The 16,392-nt window shown below is 52.1% G+C and overlaps 5 protein-coding genes across 5 annotated transcripts; all 5 read left to right on the top strand.

Annotated features, from left to right (window-relative positions):
* Positions 1-1,648: 1,648 nt before the first annotated feature.
* TEOVI_000410400 (proteasome regulatory non-ATPase subunit 11) lies at positions 1,649-2,566 on the top strand (the record flags this gene model as incomplete). Its single annotated transcript, XM_067226908.1, has 1 exon — positions 1,649-2,566. One exon carries the CDS (start codon positions 1,649-1,651, stop codon positions 2,564-2,566), a length of 918 nt encoding a protein of 305 aa, XP_067083009.1.
* A 458-nt stretch (positions 2,567-3,024) lies between these two features.
* On the top strand, positions 3,025-6,039 carry TEOVI_000410300 (nuclear cap binding complex subunit CBP110; the record flags this gene model as incomplete). Its single annotated transcript, XM_067226907.1, has 1 exon — positions 3,025-6,039. One exon carries the CDS (start codon positions 3,025-3,027, stop codon positions 6,037-6,039), a length of 3,015 nt encoding a protein of 1,004 aa, XP_067083008.1.
* Positions 6,040-6,396: 357 nt separating this feature from the next.
* On the top strand, positions 6,397-8,754 carry TEOVI_000410200 (uncharacterized protein; the record flags this gene model as incomplete). Its single annotated transcript, XM_067226906.1, has 1 exon — positions 6,397-8,754. The coding sequence occupies one exon, from the start codon at positions 6,397-6,399 to the stop codon at positions 8,752-8,754; it is 2,358 nt and encodes a 785-aa protein (XP_067083007.1).
* Positions 8,755-9,714: 960 nt separating this feature from the next.
* TEOVI_000410100 (bilobe protein, conserved) lies at positions 9,715-13,386 on the top strand (the record flags this gene model as incomplete). Its single annotated transcript, XM_067226905.1, has 1 exon — positions 9,715-13,386. The coding sequence occupies one exon, from the start codon at positions 9,715-9,717 to the stop codon at positions 13,384-13,386; it is 3,672 nt and encodes a 1,223-aa protein (XP_067083006.1).
* A 361-nt stretch (positions 13,387-13,747) lies between these two features.
* Positions 13,748-16,069, top strand: TEOVI_000410000 (uncharacterized protein; the record flags this gene model as incomplete). Its single annotated transcript, XM_067226904.1, has 1 exon — positions 13,748-16,069. One exon carries the CDS (start codon positions 13,748-13,750, stop codon positions 16,067-16,069), a length of 2,322 nt encoding a protein of 773 aa, XP_067083005.1.
* Positions 16,070-16,392: the final 323 nt, after the last annotated feature.

The following is a 16,392-nucleotide window of genomic DNA, read 5'->3' as shown; positions in this document are numbered from 1 at the left end:
TTTTTTTTTTCACCTCCAAAATATTATCACTACTGTGACAAATCATGAAAACTGCTATTATTGTTATTTTTTATTTATTACTTCTTCATTTCCACTCAAAATAATATTTTTTCATGCACTTTCCATCAGTTGCAACCCTTCCTCACCATGTCACACCAAAACGGCCACCACTCCAACAAGGTTTTCTATTCGGGTCACTGTGGAACTACGAATCCGACACAACTGGGGCAGCACGTGGCAGGACCAAGTGAAAGGCAACGCGTGCATTGAAACAGTGCTTGATGTGGGCCTCTTGATATTTGTCTGCAGAGTTTTGTCTTTGTTCACACTTCGGTGGTGTTGCCTTCATGTGCATGTTCCCCGCATTTGTTACTTACTCTCGTCTATTGCCTCTCTTTGGTTTTTAACAATAAGGCAATATCATCAAATACTGTGAAGGGATGGACATAAAAAGGAAACTGAATTTGACCTCGTTGGGGTGTGGGTTTCATTTGAGAGGGACTGTAGAAGTCTCTCGGTAAGTCAAGGTTGGATCGCACTGCTACGGTACTACCTGCAAGTAACGGAACTCATCCTGTGCAACCTGCAGAAGGATAAAGAAATTTGGGATAATGCCCACACGTTGTTAAATACTGCATTTACTTTTGTGCAGCTGCGGGAGTACTATGAGTCGAGACATAGAAGTGACGAAGGTGCACTCGCTGCTGATATACGAAAGTTCTGCCGGAACAACCTAAACAATTTGGTTCCTAATATACGACGGCTCTCACAGTCCTTTCCATCCGCACAGGATAGCACGGAGGTTAGGAAGCTGTCCCAACGAGTTGAGTGGAGAGACCTTCTACACAAACTCCCAGAGTCAATTAATTCTGTGTATTTTGAAGCAGAAGTGAGGGAAACCAAGGAGTTTGCCAAAAGGGGCGTCGAGGGCAGTGAAAAGGCTCGGGCAGAGTCATTGAAGAAGCATCTCGAACAAATTGACAATATGTCGACCGAGGACACTTTGAGGAATATCAATAAAACCATCAACTTCTCTGGTGGGTGCTGGTATAAATGCCCTAAAAGACACTTTTATGTTGTCGGAGAGTGTGGCAGCCCTGCAGGGGAAGGAATAGGTGGGGTGGGCCACATCTCATTCCCTGGCAATACATCTGTTGGGAGGTTTTAGGAACCGGGAGGGTGTCATAGTGGACGAACTATTCCCTGTTGTAATGATAAGTGGAATGGAATATAATGTAATATGTGATGATGTGAAGTATGGAACATAATTTGAATGGAACTAATGATGGAATGGGGTTTTTGTGGATAGGAGTGCATCTCCTGTTGATCATGCAATCCATATCCCTTAATGAGGGCACAGCACTCCTTATTAGTACTTTTACTTTTACTTTGCTTTTGCTTTTTCTTTTTTTGCTTTTGCTTTTGCTTGTTCTGTGAATGCTATCATTGGGTGTCTTATGCCCTTGCTTCTGTCGTTTGGCTGCTTTTGTTACTTTGTCAGCCACTTACTATATTACCATCCTTTACCTTAATTCTACCTCTCTTGCACACATACCACAACTGGGATACTAAAAGGGGGGTTATTGAACGGTAACAAACAAAATAACTCGTGCTCTGATTAATTGCATCGCAACGTGGTGGTTTCGAGATGTTCCATCCCCAATTGGTGGCGGGTGGTGCCAATCGCGCTGCACCGGCAGAGGAGCTACGCGACACAGCCGAGACGGTGCAGATATCGTCTTTGGCATTGCTCAAAATGCTGATGCACGGGCGCGCTGGGGTGCCGCTCGAGGTAATGGGTTTGATGATTGGTGAGTTGATTGACGACTATACGGTCCGTGTATCTGATGTCTTCTCCATGCCTCAAACGGCCACGGGTCAATCCGTTGAAGCTGTGGACCCAGAGTATCAAGTTCATATGTTAGACAAACTCTCCGTGGTGGGTCGACCGGAAAAAGTTGTTGGGTGGTACCACAGTCACCCTGGTTTCGGCTGCTGGCTTTCTGGTGAGGATGTAATGACGGCGAGCAGCTATGAGCAACTGACGCCGCGCAGCGTGTCGGTAGTGATCGACCCTATCCAATCGGTCCGCGGCAAAGTAGTAATTGACGCCTTCCGCACCACGAAGGACCCGCATACGGGGCCGCGAATCATGTTCCAAGAGCCACGACAGACAACAAGCAACATCGGGTGGCTGACGCGACCTTCTCCTATTGCTCTCACCCGTGGGTTGGATCGTGACTATTACAGTCTTCCCATTACCTTCCGCAAGAAAAACCACGAACTTGCGCTACTCCTCAACGTCTACAAGAAGGGTTGGCAGGAGGGTTTCCGATTAGAAAACATGACACGTTTTGACCGCAATACGGTGCGAGAGAAGATGCGTGCGCTGGCGTCGCTTGCCGTCCAGTCGGAGCGATTCATTGTTCAGGGTCTCGATGAAGATGATGTAGGCAATGTCGGTCGAGCAAATCCCATTGCGCATCTCCAATCCGAATCGGAGGGCCTAATCAACGCGAGTCTTAACCAATCCATAGGAGCGATGATTAATGGGGTTGTCTTCTGAGGAAACAGGGTACATTGCGTGTGCTCCAGCTATTACTGACCATACTTTTTATATGCGCTACCGTGTTGATTTTTTATCACCCTCTCTATAACGTTTACGGGGTGTTATGCTCCTTTTCTGCACTCCCGTTTCTGTGACAATGTGGCGTGATTACAATCAGCGCAGGATGGCATTTGCTAGTGATGTGGTGTCATCTTCGTGAATGGCATGTCATTTGTTTGTGGTGGGGTAATTACTCGTCCTGAATTTCCTAGTGATTCTACAAACATATCTCTGCAATACCTCACTTCCATATTCCTTTAATTGCTCTAATCCCGGTGATTGCTCGTTGCGATCCCAGTGTCGTGTGCCCAACGCACTTAGTGACACTCAGGACAAGTGGTGAAGGGGGCGAAAAGCTTTTATTCTACCGTCTCCGATTGGGTGAAGCAGGGTATCGAAACTATCGTCTACTGCATATGTATGCAATGCCCGGTAATAGTGGTGATCTACAGTGTGATGATGGTAAGAAAAGACATATACCGCCATTGTCACTGTTGCTGCCGGGCTACGGGAGCAGTGAAGGCAGGGAACTGGACACATCGTATACACCAAAGCAGTGGCTGTGGTTCCTCTATGTGACATCATGGGCTCGACCGTTTTTTACTTATGCATCATCTGGTGGTGCGTCCGAAGCGACGGAGGGCAGCAGTGATAACAGAAGTGGGAGCGCATATTGGGGCAGGTTATCATTTGACGAGCTGTTGAAGTTGTCGGGGTCCCCCATTCCTCCCGCCATGGTGTCGCTTTGGATGGGGCTTTGCATGCCGACAGATGACGTCGTGCAAGAGCTGCGAATAATGACGGAGGGGAAGGCAGAAGGTCGGCAGCGCATATATCCTTTCCTGCCTCGTGTTGCAGAGTCAACATTTGGTCGTGCTCTGCGATCGTTGGCCGTGCGACAGCATATATCCTCCTGGATGCCTTCTCATGCCGGTGACGTGTGTGCCGCCCTTGACGTTCTGGTGCGAGACACACTTGAAGTTATTCAGAACTCTGCCGATGTGCGGAAGACTGCGAGAGTACGGTGTGAGGAAAGAGATGCGTCAGGGGAGGAAGCACTTGAGGGGGCTTTCCGGAGCATGCTTTCTGCATCTACCACCGCACCGAAGGTGGTGGAAGCGACAACTTACCGTCCTCTGTTCGATGTGAAGGCATCCATACCCGAGGGTGGAACTGCGCAAGTCCTTATCAGGGTGGCTAATGCTGCACGTTTGTTTGCCGCCCTTTCGGTGGAGGCATTTGGTCGTGTCAAATCTGAATGCGCCGTCCTACTTCTTGCTCATATCAATCAGCGCGATGCACCAGAGCATGTGGATGCCCGTGCGTACGGTGTGGTGACTGGCGTTGTGGAGTATGCTATGGCTTATCGGTATTGCAGGGATGATGGTACGGGACGGTGCCCACTGACGTGCGCTGCTTTGCTGTTGCATCGTCTCGTTGAGCTGCAGGGAATTGTGGAAAAGGATACTGCTGCTGGTGACAGGTGTATGGGGATGGCTGTATCAGCTTCTCGGTTCGCAAACATGACTGTGGCGTGTATACAGGAACTGCTCTTCTGTGTGGTGGCAGGTGATACAGTAAGGTGGCACAGGGAACACCAGCCCGATGGTGTCTCTGTCTGTCCCACCGCTGCACGTACCTTAACGCTGCATGAAACAGATTGTCTACTACAAGTCTTCATCCCGGCACTGCTCCAGCAGGTGGGGTTTGAGTGGCCCTGGTCAGAGTCACTCCGGCATGCCAAGATGCTTGATCGGGCACGAACGCAACATATTGTGATGGAAGATGGTGTCAGGTTGGATAGCCGATCGGTGTTTGAGGAGCTTTTGGTCTCAGTTGCGCGACGAACGTACGGACTGCGCCTTCGAGCCATTCTCCCTCAGAGCTTCGACGTCATTGCGGAAAATATTTTTGTTTCGATCCACGATGTGCCGAATGAGGGTAAAAGCAGTGGAGGGAATCCTGAGAAGGTGGCTGATAATTCGTCTTCTCGCTTCGCACTACCTCTGTATTACCGTACTGCCGGTGAGGTCTTGCTAGAATATTTTGATCGCTGCGGTCCAAGTGGAATAACAGCGGAGGAAACAGAGCGGGTGTTGAGACGGGCCACCGATGTGCAGCCTATGGTTGTGCAATTGCAGGCACTGGGAGGGGACACAAACGGTGGCATTACTGATTGTGTCAGCTACTGTGGTGAGCTTTCTCGCACAGTATATTTTTCCGCGCGTGAGAAGGAGCGTTTACTGCAGAGGTACCGCTGTGAAGTGCTGCTGGCCTCCCTCGTGGTGTACACGCAACTGAGAACGGTGAGTGTCGTGCAACAGCTCACGCGGCAACTCGCCCCATTGTTTGAGCAGCTGCTTCTGCCGCTTGCGCATGAGCGTACCCTCAGTCGTTGTCCTGTGATTGCATCCAGGAAGGGGGACGGGGTTGATGACAACGGCACACCGTTGGTGGACTTAACACCGGAATTCAAGATGCTGGTAGACGAAATTCATTATGAGTTCTACCCTCTGGAATGGGTACCCGAAGCCGTTGATGCCCATATTCGGCAAGAGTGTGGTGTCCGGGAAAAAGAAGGAGCACCGTACCACGAAGGCGGGAATGGTCCCCCCTGTTTTGCCCAATACTCTCTATTTGCAGCTATTGCTCATCAGTTTGGCCTCGTTCTGGAGGGGAACCCGCGTGGATTCCGTGGTGGCGACGGCAGCAGCAGTGAAGTACGCACGAAGGCATACCGTTTCTTCACACTGATGTTGCTCAACAATCTCGGGGATGCAGTATCTTCCTCATGTGAGTTAGATGGGGCTGCAGCGCTGGCCGCAACGCGGCGTGTTAAGGATTGTCAGGACGGTAGCGAAAATTGTAAACAACGGCAAGCGGCTGTGAGGCAACGCGGCGGCGCATCGTTTCACAGTGTGGTGAGCGCGTGCGATGTTGTGGTTACTATGACACAGTGCTTACTTCCCGCACACTTATCATCACACCCACGTATGGCAACCACTGGTTCTATGAGCAACGAGTGGATGCGCCGGGTTGGGGAGTGGACACGATCGGCGTACTCGAAGTACACCGCGTATCAGCAGCAGGTGCATGGTTTGGATCTTCCTGTGCCGCTCATCTCTCTCTATAATAGTCTCACCTTTGACTCCGTTCCCCTTGCTCGTGAAACCATCCGCGCCGTACGGAGCCGCCTCCTTGAGAAGATGAGTGTGGTGACTGCGTCGCCGCCAGGGGATGTAGAAACTGCGGGTAAACAGCTCCTGGAGCAGCACCTTTCCAGCCTAACCGTAACACTCACAGCTGTTGGGCTTCTGCCGCTCTGTGTGCGTGGGGGAAGCCATGTACCCTGCGCAACTCAACTATTGTGGGCATCCCCATTTTTCTCCCACGAACTGCTGCACTGCGGTCGATACGAAGTAAGTGTATAGGAAACACTCCGGAAAGCTTTGCCCGAAGAAACGCTGTCGTTGCTTTGCTGCTTCTTTAATGAGGGGGTTTACCTGTACAGATCACCTCTCCAGTGGTTCCCTTGCTTCTTTCGTATGCGATTTTGTTGGTGTCGGAGGTGACGCTCCTGTAATTGTAAACATTTTATTTATCATCATCACCACCCAATGCTGAAATGGTTGCGAGGTAAATTCTACTTACACACCCCTAACCAAATTTGCTCCGCTCCACACCCTACCAATAAATGTACGCATATACCCTTTGATCCGTAGCACCAGGCAAGTGATATAGCAGTAAAGTACCTGGATTTCTTTACAGACGCTTTCTGATCCATTACCATGAACAGTTTCGTGTCTCATTCCTCTCCTCCCCTTTCCGCTGGAATAAATGAGATGTCACTGGCGGAATTGCGGTTAGGTATTCACGAATTCCTTCGGTCAAGCGGAGCTTTGGGTTCTCTCAAAACACAACTACGTGGTGTCATTACATCAGAGTTGTTAAAGCGGAGACGGACAAAGGATATTACCGCCGGTGAATGCAACAGTCGGGAGCTGGACGCGGGGGCTGATGTTAGTAATAAGGATGGAGAAGGCGAAAGCGCATGGATACAGCGTCTCGCCGATGCTATAGTGGAGCAGCATCTGCGGCAAACGGGGCGTGCCTTTTCGTTGGCGATTTTCAGTAGTGAGGCAGATGTAAGCTTCAGAGCAACTGGGGACGATGCCCTCGCAGTACTCCTCCATCTTGACAACCCCGTATTGACTACGGCGGGTTGGCGTGCGGGACCGGACTCGACTCCTGCCAATGCGAAGGTTGCACATCACCGGAGTAGCAGTTTTTTACAGATTCTTACAGCTGCACACTTGAGGCATGTGGGTGATAGTCGAGGACAGCGACCTGGATACGCTGTCGGTACTCAAACTGATAGTGACTTTGGTAGTGAGTTTTCGGGGGAATCCGCGAAGCCACCGGTTGAGGTTCGCCTTGCAGCCGTGGATGCAAAGTATGCTCTTTGCTTCGCCCGTATGGAACATTCGACACGCGAGGAACTGGACCGGCACATGGAAACTTACAGAGAGGAATTGAAGCTGCAGATGGAACAAACATACCAGCAGCGGCTTCGTGCTTTCGAGCAGCAAAAGCTTTTGGAGGTGCGGCGGGAGGCGGAAGAGCATTTCAGACTACTACTTCAACACAAGATGGAGGAGCAACGGGAAATAGAAAGGCTAAGTGCTCAACGTGTGGAGGCTGAACGCGTCCGGCTCTCGCAGGCACGTGAAGATATACAACTACAGCGTGTTGAATTGGAGCGACGGCAGCGTGAAATACAGCTCCTGTTGGACGAGCGTGATAAGGCGACGGTCGAGATGGAAGGCCGCTTGCACGACGCGAAGCAGCAAATACGCGTCTTAACATCACAACTGCAACAGTTTGAGGAGCTCTGTGCCTCCCGACTCGCTGAGGCTGAAGCAGCACGTGACCGTGAGATGCGGCGGGTGGGAGATATTCGGCGGCTTCAAGCAGAGCATGTGGCAGAGTTACAACTAAAGGATGAGGAAATTTGTCGTTTGCGTTTCCGACTTAAATCACTGGCAGCTTCCAACACCGGCGGCAGTTGGCATCACAACGCCCTGAACACCACGGAGAATGGGGTTATTATGGTGCACGAAGTTCCCTCAGGAGCGACCCGACAACATAAGCAAGGAAGCCGACAGCAGGCGTCCCATGAAGCAACGTACCTTACGTCAACACCTGTTCCGCGTGAGGCAGCATGGCAGTCCATTTGGCACTCAACTGATGTTGTGGGACCCACAGAAGTCGTAACAGCACCGTTGAGGGGGGAAGAGGGAGTAGTTGAACGGCGCTCACATTTGGTGGATCCTTCCCTGCATTCCAGTGATGTTCACCGGCAGGGAAAGCGTGGTAGTAGGGACACTAACGATGCGGCCATCGAAAGTCAAGAAAGGAGCATGAGCATTCAACCTCGAAGAGCCGCAACCACGGAAAGTGGCAGCACTGTAACCACCACTAGCTCCAGAGTGGGGTCTCGCGTGCTTCTTGCTGATGCTGCTGTCGCCAAGTCAGCACACGAATCTGCAACTGCGGAAAAGCAGGAAACTCCGGTGCCGCAGGAGTGCGGATCTTCAGAGAGATCAGGCCGGGCAGGAAATGATGAGAAGGATGAGGTGGCGCATAGCAAGAGCTCGTCAGGCAGCACCAAGGTGACCAGGAGCAACACAACGGGAGAAATTAACGGTGAAGTGGACCGTTCGCACCCACCTGTCGTGCAGGGGTCGCACTCGGAGGGTCCCCTCTCCCTTAATGCATCTGAGGGCAATACCGCCATTGCTTCCTCTTCCAAAATGTCATCTGTGCGTTCACACAAGAGCCAGTCTGTCACAACGCCACGTGCAGCCGCGTCCCACGCGCTAAGTGATTTGGTGGGACGAATTAACGCTGAGGAGGAGGACAAACGGAAAGAAATTGAGAAAGAGGAAGAGACGAACCGAGGTGGCATTAAGTGGGCCGCCACCTCTCAGCACAACTTGCTGGTGCAGCGCCAAACAGCGATGGAAGAGTTTTCTGGGCGTGAGGAGAGTAATGTGGTTTTGTTGGACCGCACGACCATATCCGATGATGGCAGTGAGGATGATATTTTATATCGAAAAGGAGATGACAGTGATGACTCCATATGATCTATAGAAATGAGATTTTGTTGCTACATTATCTGATGTTCGGAAGCGAACGTTTCACGACCGCCCGCTCTCTTGAGCAACCGATAAGGTGGTGGTGTGTTTGGGGGGTACCCTCGGTGCTGCCTCCAGAAACTCGATTGAAGACCCCCCCCCTACCCGCCATATCATCTCAATCACCTAGTGAAGCATTGAAGATACTGTCGGAAGACTCGCCTTTAAGTTACACGTAGCTTCCAATACTGATGAGTGACGTTTCTTCTGCGAGTAACCTTGCTGTCTCCTCTATTAATCTTCATGCCTACTGTTGTTGGGGTTGGTTGCCACCGTATAGACGGGCACTGGTGTCTTTGTCCACTAACTGTGGTAGAGTGCGTGGTGTGTCGTACTACACCTTTACATGGCAGCTGCCACACCGACACAAGCGAAGTTGTTGTGTGTAATACATAAAGCGACGGTGGTTTGCATGTGTTTGGTCCTTTCACATCAATGAAACGGGTAAGAGTGACACATCCGGCACATTGTGAGCGAGGTCGTGAGAGTGGGAGCCGTTTCCCGGTTATGTCAACCGATACGCGCAAGCGGAAACAAAAAAAAATACGGGTGTCGAGGTGAAGGGGCGCGTAGGTAAATGATGTTGGGCCTTTTGCAATCTCAAGCTAGTGACCGAAAAACTATTTTACTGACTGATGTGCTAGTTTATAATAGATGCTTCCACCCTACTGAGGTGTGTCACGTTGTTGGTGGGGGTCACACGCGTCTGTGCAATTCCCTTCCTCCTTCCCCCCACTATTTGCCCGTTTCTCGCTTACGGTAGGTCACCGTCATACACTAAGGTTCATCTCTATTTTATCTCTTTCCCCTATTCATCCTGCTTTGCGTGTACGTGGTGTGGCGGCAGCGAAGCGGTGGCGGCAGCTGACTGCGGCCTCCATCAAGTTTGAAAAATTAACCACACGAAAAATGCCATTACCATCCACGCTACCTTCACCAGCACCTCCCTCACCACCAGTAGCGACATCAAAACTTGATCTTGACATCAACGGGCTTCAGAAGATTTTGCAGCAGATCGACGAATCGTTTCATGCTAGTGACGACGACGTAGACCGCAGACTGCGGCTTCAGCATCTGGAACGGCAGCAGGTGGCACTGCAACAACTCTGTGACGCGGCGCTACAGCAGCAAGACGGTCAAGCAGTCCCTCCGGCATTGGATAATAGCACGGATGTACGACCCATCACCTACAAGGTTCTTGATACCGATGTTGTCTCAACACCGCGGTCCATAGATGCATTTAATCCCTCTCACAACACCCGAGAGACACTCCAGTCCATTGCACGCAAGACTGAAACCTGTCTACGTTCTCCTCATGCCCCCTTGGTCGCGCCACCTCGGTTGCTTTCTCCGTCACGAGTCACATCGATGCCTCACATGGGGGCGAGCACCACCGCCCAGGGAGAAGTAAAAACTCCAGACCATGCTGGCGTAGCAACCGCGAAGATATTTCCCCTTCGGTCACCTGAGTTGCCACCAACATATCATGACGGTGCCGCAGTTCAGGAAGACCGTGATCTTGTTGAATCATTCCTCGGTGATGGGCGGGCCAAAGCGCAACACCCGTACGCTGTGGAAGAAGGCGGTGTCCATAGGGTGCGGGGGTCGACAGGTGGATGGCAGCAGCGTGGGATTCATACCCTGCGAGGTGTGCGTTCTTGTCGTCTTATGGCTCCTCGGATGTCATCCGGGACCGACCGCACTGCCTCGCCGGAGCACTTTGACATTGGTGAGGATGAGAAGTTAATCCGGCAGCTTATTGGAAGGAATGAGACACGTGTCAAGGGGTCCACAAACAGGAATAATCACTGCTTTCAAACGGCTCCCACGAAAGGGGAGAATGTTGCCGCCCATTCGTGTGGTACCGAGGGCCAAACACACAGACATTCCACAGTGCCATCTGCTAGTGGGAGGCAACCTGCCCAAGGCGATGCCCACCCTACTAGCACAAGCATGGCTCACAACCCACATAAGGAGGATTGTGCTGCGAGAAATGGACACTGGGTGCGGGGCAAAAGTGTTAAGGAGCTAACGCAGAAAATGGAGTGCCTGGCGCGACACCTCGTTAAGTGCATGCGGGACCGGCTTCAGTTGCAGTACCGTGTTGACCGCCTTGAGGGAATGCTAGATGTTGCTAACACAGAGGTTGGGAGACTGAGGAGAACTCTGGAGCAAAGGGAGGAGGGTACATTGACGGAGTCTGCGTGGCGAGCGACCATAAATGCGAAGGAGCGCGAATTACGGGTTTGTGAAGATGAAATCCGACGTCTTCGTATCCTCGTGGAGCAGCAGGTGACACGGCAGGGATGCGGCCTGGCACGTCAGAATGAGGCTGCGGCACTGCAGCAAGCGAAGGCCGATCTGGAGTGTATGATGCAGGAGCTCGGTGTTGCACATATGCGTCGGAGGGAAATGGAAGAGGAGTTTGAGCGCACAAAGCAAGCGCTCGATGCAGCAGAGTCACACATACAAATGCTAGACAAACGACTGGCGCAAGCGGAACGAGCTGCTGCACTGGCGCGAGTGTGGGACGTTAGTGGTGACCTGAATGTACAGGTGGGTGATGTTCCTTCTGCCCCGGCGTCAACCGCACTCCAAAAAGGGCTCCCAGAGGCAAAGTTGAAGCTGCAAGCAAATGTTGGGAACGTAGACAGCTGGACACATGATGCACAACGTGAGATCGCTCGGCTCACCGCTCATATTGAAAATCTAGCACTGAAGCACGCAGAAAGTGATCGCCACGCTGAACTGCGATTGTCGAATGCTCGCAAGGAGAGCGATGTCCTCCGCAGGCAGTGCAATGAACTTAGAGTGGAAGTGAGGTCACACGAGGTGCAGATTGAAACCCTGCGGAGGGACCGTGTTGCGGTTGGTTTGAGAGAAGGACAACTGAGGCAACAACTCCTGGACCTTCGCGACGATGCCGTTTTACTTGCTGATCTCCTGCAAGCCACCACCAAAAACGCGAAAGGGATGCTGCAGATACTGGGAACGGATGACGTGGAGCATCGCCAGTCGAAAGCAGCTGTTGAGCGGTTTGTTGCAGGTGTGCTGTGCGACTTCGATGCGTTGGGGCGTTTCTTTGGAGCATTACAGTGCATGGATATAGGCGAGTCACGGTGTCAGATGGAAGAAAGGGTGTCGGTGTCTGAAGCCACAGCGGCGAGAAGGGACTTCGTATTGAAGGCTGTAGAAGATGCCATGGAACGTCCTTCGCAGGGATTTGGACCCGCCACGTTGTCCAGCAGCAAGCCGCCGTGTGTTGAAACTTTGCAAGCCGCACACGAGTCGCACCGTCCGTCTGTTGCGGCTGACTGCATCCTTGCCACAGGCACGCGCCCACCGGAAGATCGGAAACCGCCAACAACGTCGTCGACCCCCTCCCCCGCACACCCCGTACTTCGGTGGGTGGCAGATCAAAACATTAGTCTCGAAGGCGTAACAGCACCCGACGAGGGTAACCAACCGCAGAATGGCGCAAAGATGGCTGAGTCACGTGCCTCGGTTATGGAAGGTTGTACCGGGAGAAATTTGGAACAGCAGAGCAGTAATGACTTTTACGCCTTGTCTGGCACGAACACCGACACTGAGCCAAAGATATCGTTGTTTCCCACTACCTCATGGCCCTCACCGCAGGGTGCGCGGAGGGGTAGCCCGCCTTCTCGCCTATCAGATCAAGCAGAGTCGCACGTGTTGATACAGGATAGCGCCCGCAGCCGCATTTCCACCGGCATTTCATTTCTTTCTAAGGCACCTGACGGTAGCGGCACCGTGGCTAGTGAGGGTATTCCTCACCTACAACAACCACTTTCACACTCAATGGTATCGTCACAGAGTCATATGGTGGAGGAAACTAGTGATGAGAGATCCTCGGGCCCCATGCTGTCGGTTGTCGCTGCCACCACCCGTCACGTTGATACACTGAGCGCGCAGGCGGTGGCAAATAGGGTGGACGATGTTGATTTAAAGGGAGTGACACTTGAATTATTGCGAGCTGAGGACAGGACTAGTGTCAAAGTGCACCCCGCCGTAAGCTGGAACACTGGGGCAGAAAACAGTGCCGAGAAGGATGGTGTTGGAGGCGAACAAACTGATTTAAACGATGTACCTGTCACTGAGGTCATGCGTCACCTGCAGCCGAGAGATGACAGTCCGGAGAACAGGAAACAAACACCTCCTCGTCTCATGCCGCACTATGTGGTGACCCACGCATCCAGCACGGCTACTGCAACCCGAGAGGAGCGGTCGGGTGCCCCGGTGGGTAGGCGACCAGCGGTTCAACAAGCTGCTGATCCTGCGCCCCTGCGACGGGCAGTGGTGGGAGGAGGGAGAGATGGAAGAGGTAGAGGTAGAGCAGTTGCTTTGGCTGAACCACAGCGTCCTACCGCTGCGCGACCAGGGGCGGCACTGCTGCCAAGTGTGAATGATGTGGGACCGGAACCACGAAACAATACAGTCACAGCGACAATGGTGTCAGGAGAAGCGGGTACCGCACATCGCCATCATCTCCCAGTAGGCACAGAATTCCTGTCCCTGCGGCAACCGGCACTCGCCAATGCCCAGTCTAAACCGAAAGACTAAAGTAGCCGTGTAGCGCTCGCTGTATTCGGTGTGTTTCCGTGGGCAATGCCATCCGGGTATGTATGGCCAAGAGAATAGAGTTGTTATCCGGACAGTCACCTATATTTTTATGTTCCGTTTATCATAACACTGTTTCTGTTATTGCTTGCGTACTCGTTAGTCCGCTGTGTGCGGTCCCTGCAAACCGTGTACGTGTTGAAGTGGAGCAAGGAAGGGAGCTGGTCTCATTTCCATGCGGCACGGCGGGCGAAACAGAGTTTATTCCACTGCTACCATCTGTGTTTTTTCTTCATGTATTCAAATTCTTGTTCTTTAAAGGTGAGACCTTCGCAGTGGCAGCTGGCTGTGCAAGGCGCACTCCATGTCGGGTCGGCGTGTCACAGTGGAGAACACGGCATCACCATCGCCTCATTCGAGTGCAAGCCAACAACCACTGCAAGATATCATATCATCACCGGAGCGGCAATGCCACTCATTTCATGGATATTATGGTGTGGGAGGTCAGTGTGGTACGCACTATCCATTGGTGGAGGCGACGGCGATGAACTTTAGTGCCGCGTTAGGTGAAGGTACTTCTAGCAGCAATGCCGTCTCCCCCGAGCAGGACCCACTACTAGAGGGACTGCGTGAGAAGGAAAGGCAGTTCGACGCTCGAGTTGCCGCACTGGACAAAATGTTGATATGCGCACAACAGGGCTGCACCCAGCGGGATAGTCTGATTGACAGATTGAACACTGAAGTGGGTCGATTGCGGAAGCAACTTCAGGAATCGAAGGGCACAGGAAGTAAGCCCAAGGAGATGCGGGGAAGTGCCCTCGAAGGAGACACTACAGCTCTCGAGGAGGCTCGGGCAAAAATTGAGGAGATGAGTAACAGGTTGCGTGAAAAGAGCCGCCGCTTAATGGCACTGGAAAGGCAATTGGGGTCGCGTGGCGTCGACACCGAAGAGGGTGCAGTGGTTGGAAGAACGGCACCACGAAAGAACCTAGTCGAAGAGCAAGGACAGCAGAAGCGAGCTCGCTACGCCGCCACTCTACGGTCGTTGCAAAAGGAAGTTGGTCTGTTGGAACAGAAGTATCGTGTGATGATGAAGGAGAAAGAGTCTCTCGCGGAGGAGAACCAAAGCCTTCGCCGGAGGGTTGATCGCATTCAGGAGGACGCAGAGGCGGAGCTAGTGGGAGCTGTGAGAGCGACACACAAGGCGTTGGGTGAAAAAAAAGATCTTGAAACACAGGTCATGGCGACGCGGTTGAGTATGGCGAGACTCCTGCATGTTCTCAGCGAGGTTCCAGAGATGAGCCGGTATCTGCGCGTTGACGGAGTGACCGGAGACCTCTTGTTCATCGGTTACGCGGCTTTACCGTTGAAAGAGACTGCAGATGGAAGTGAAGTTGGACGATCTCACCGTGGCGGCTTATCCTTGTCTGCCATGGGCACTGGTGTTGACGACGGAATTTACGGGGGAAGCGCAAAAGCGCAGTCGCACAACATTTATCTGAACGGGAAGTGGTGCAACCGTCTACGCGAGATCGTTGACGATGAGAATTGTTTCTTTCGCCGTGCAAAGGTTCATACAGGGGAATTGGAGGATGTGACGCACTCTCTTGTGGGTGAAAGTGTTCCACGAGTACCGCTCCCAAGCGATGTGCTACAAGGGCGTCAACGCGACAGGGACTTCTGGATTCCGTATGGTGTTTTCGTGGAAGCGCAGAAGTTTAAAAATCGCTATTTTCCTTCCATGAATGTCGAGTGTTTCTATCCGTTTCTCTTTTCCATCAATGTTCTATGGAACAAGCGTATGATGCAGCGGGTGACAACCGCAACAAAGCGCGTTAGTGAGCAACAGGAGAGGCGGCGGAAGCAAATGCTGAGATGTATGAAAAGGGGAGGGGAACACTATCTTGGATCTCTCTCTCCCTCTACTGGCAGTTTCTCCCCATCCCCGTCAGTAGTGGCACTGCGACGCCAGTTGCAACTTCTGCGTCGTGAGGTACAGCGGCGCGTTATAGGGCGAAGCAGTTTAGACTTGTTTCACCGTTACGACCTGCTGGTAAGACGCACTCTGCAATGCTTGGAGAAAACGCACAGGGGTTATATTACACCCTTGAACCAAGCACAACAGAGTGGCACAGCTGGGTCCGTGTCCTCAGACACTGACTTTACTGGTGAACATGTCAATGTGTCGCCGCTGTGGCGTGACGAATCACCCGAAGAAATGAAGATGAATAACGGCAGCGATGTCAGTGGAAGTAAAGAAAGTCATTACCGCTGTTCCCCATCGATACCATTGGCGGGGTTGCTGAACATCAGCCAGCGTGCGTCAACCCATGTCCTTGCATCTTGCAGGCACTTGCGAGAACTCCTCGAGGCCCTGCGCAAGAAACACCGGTGGTTCTCCCTCAGTGACCATCACTATGAAGGAGATGAGGGTGTGCGGTTAGCCTGTGGGGCAGAACGCACATGCGTGCCCGTATCTACCCTTCACCACCTTATTGAAGGTGTGGTAGACTTTGTGGGGGAGGTACAGCAAGAGGTACTGAAAGCGCACAATGCTGTGGAAAAATACTGCACCCACCAGAGGGATGGAAATGACGTGGTGCTTTCTGCACTCAACAACCAAAGAGCTTCCCGTATTATCGAAGGAGTTTGGAACGACATTCCGTGTGAGGGGGTCAGTGAGTAGCACCAATGGAGTCGGAACCGCATTTGGCGGTGGTATATCCTGAAGTGATATTGTGGTGCATGGATGAAATGGTGATGAGGACATTGCGTGCCCCAGCGTTCTCCCTCCGGCACCATTTTCAGTTTTACAGTAAACACATACACCTCTATTGTATTTTCCTCTACGTTGGAACAAGCATGAGTGCTCAGACCATGCACCATCAGCTGCGGCGTTGCCTGAATCCCACGCGGCCTTCATGAGGTAAATCCTCACATTATGGAGGACGTATCGAGAAAACGAGCTAAGTGTCATTTTCCATCAGTTGCAACCCTTCCTCACCATGT

This window comes from Trypanosoma equiperdum, assembly GCF_001457755.1.
Source record: "Trypanosoma equiperdum strain OVI genome assembly, contig: ctg_871, whole genome shotgun sequence".
Taxonomy (NCBI): Eukaryota; Euglenozoa; class Kinetoplastea; order Trypanosomatida; family Trypanosomatidae; genus Trypanosoma; species Trypanosoma equiperdum.
The sequence above is the reverse complement of the archived record's forward strand: the minus strand, read 5'-3'. Positions and strand labels throughout refer to the sequence as shown.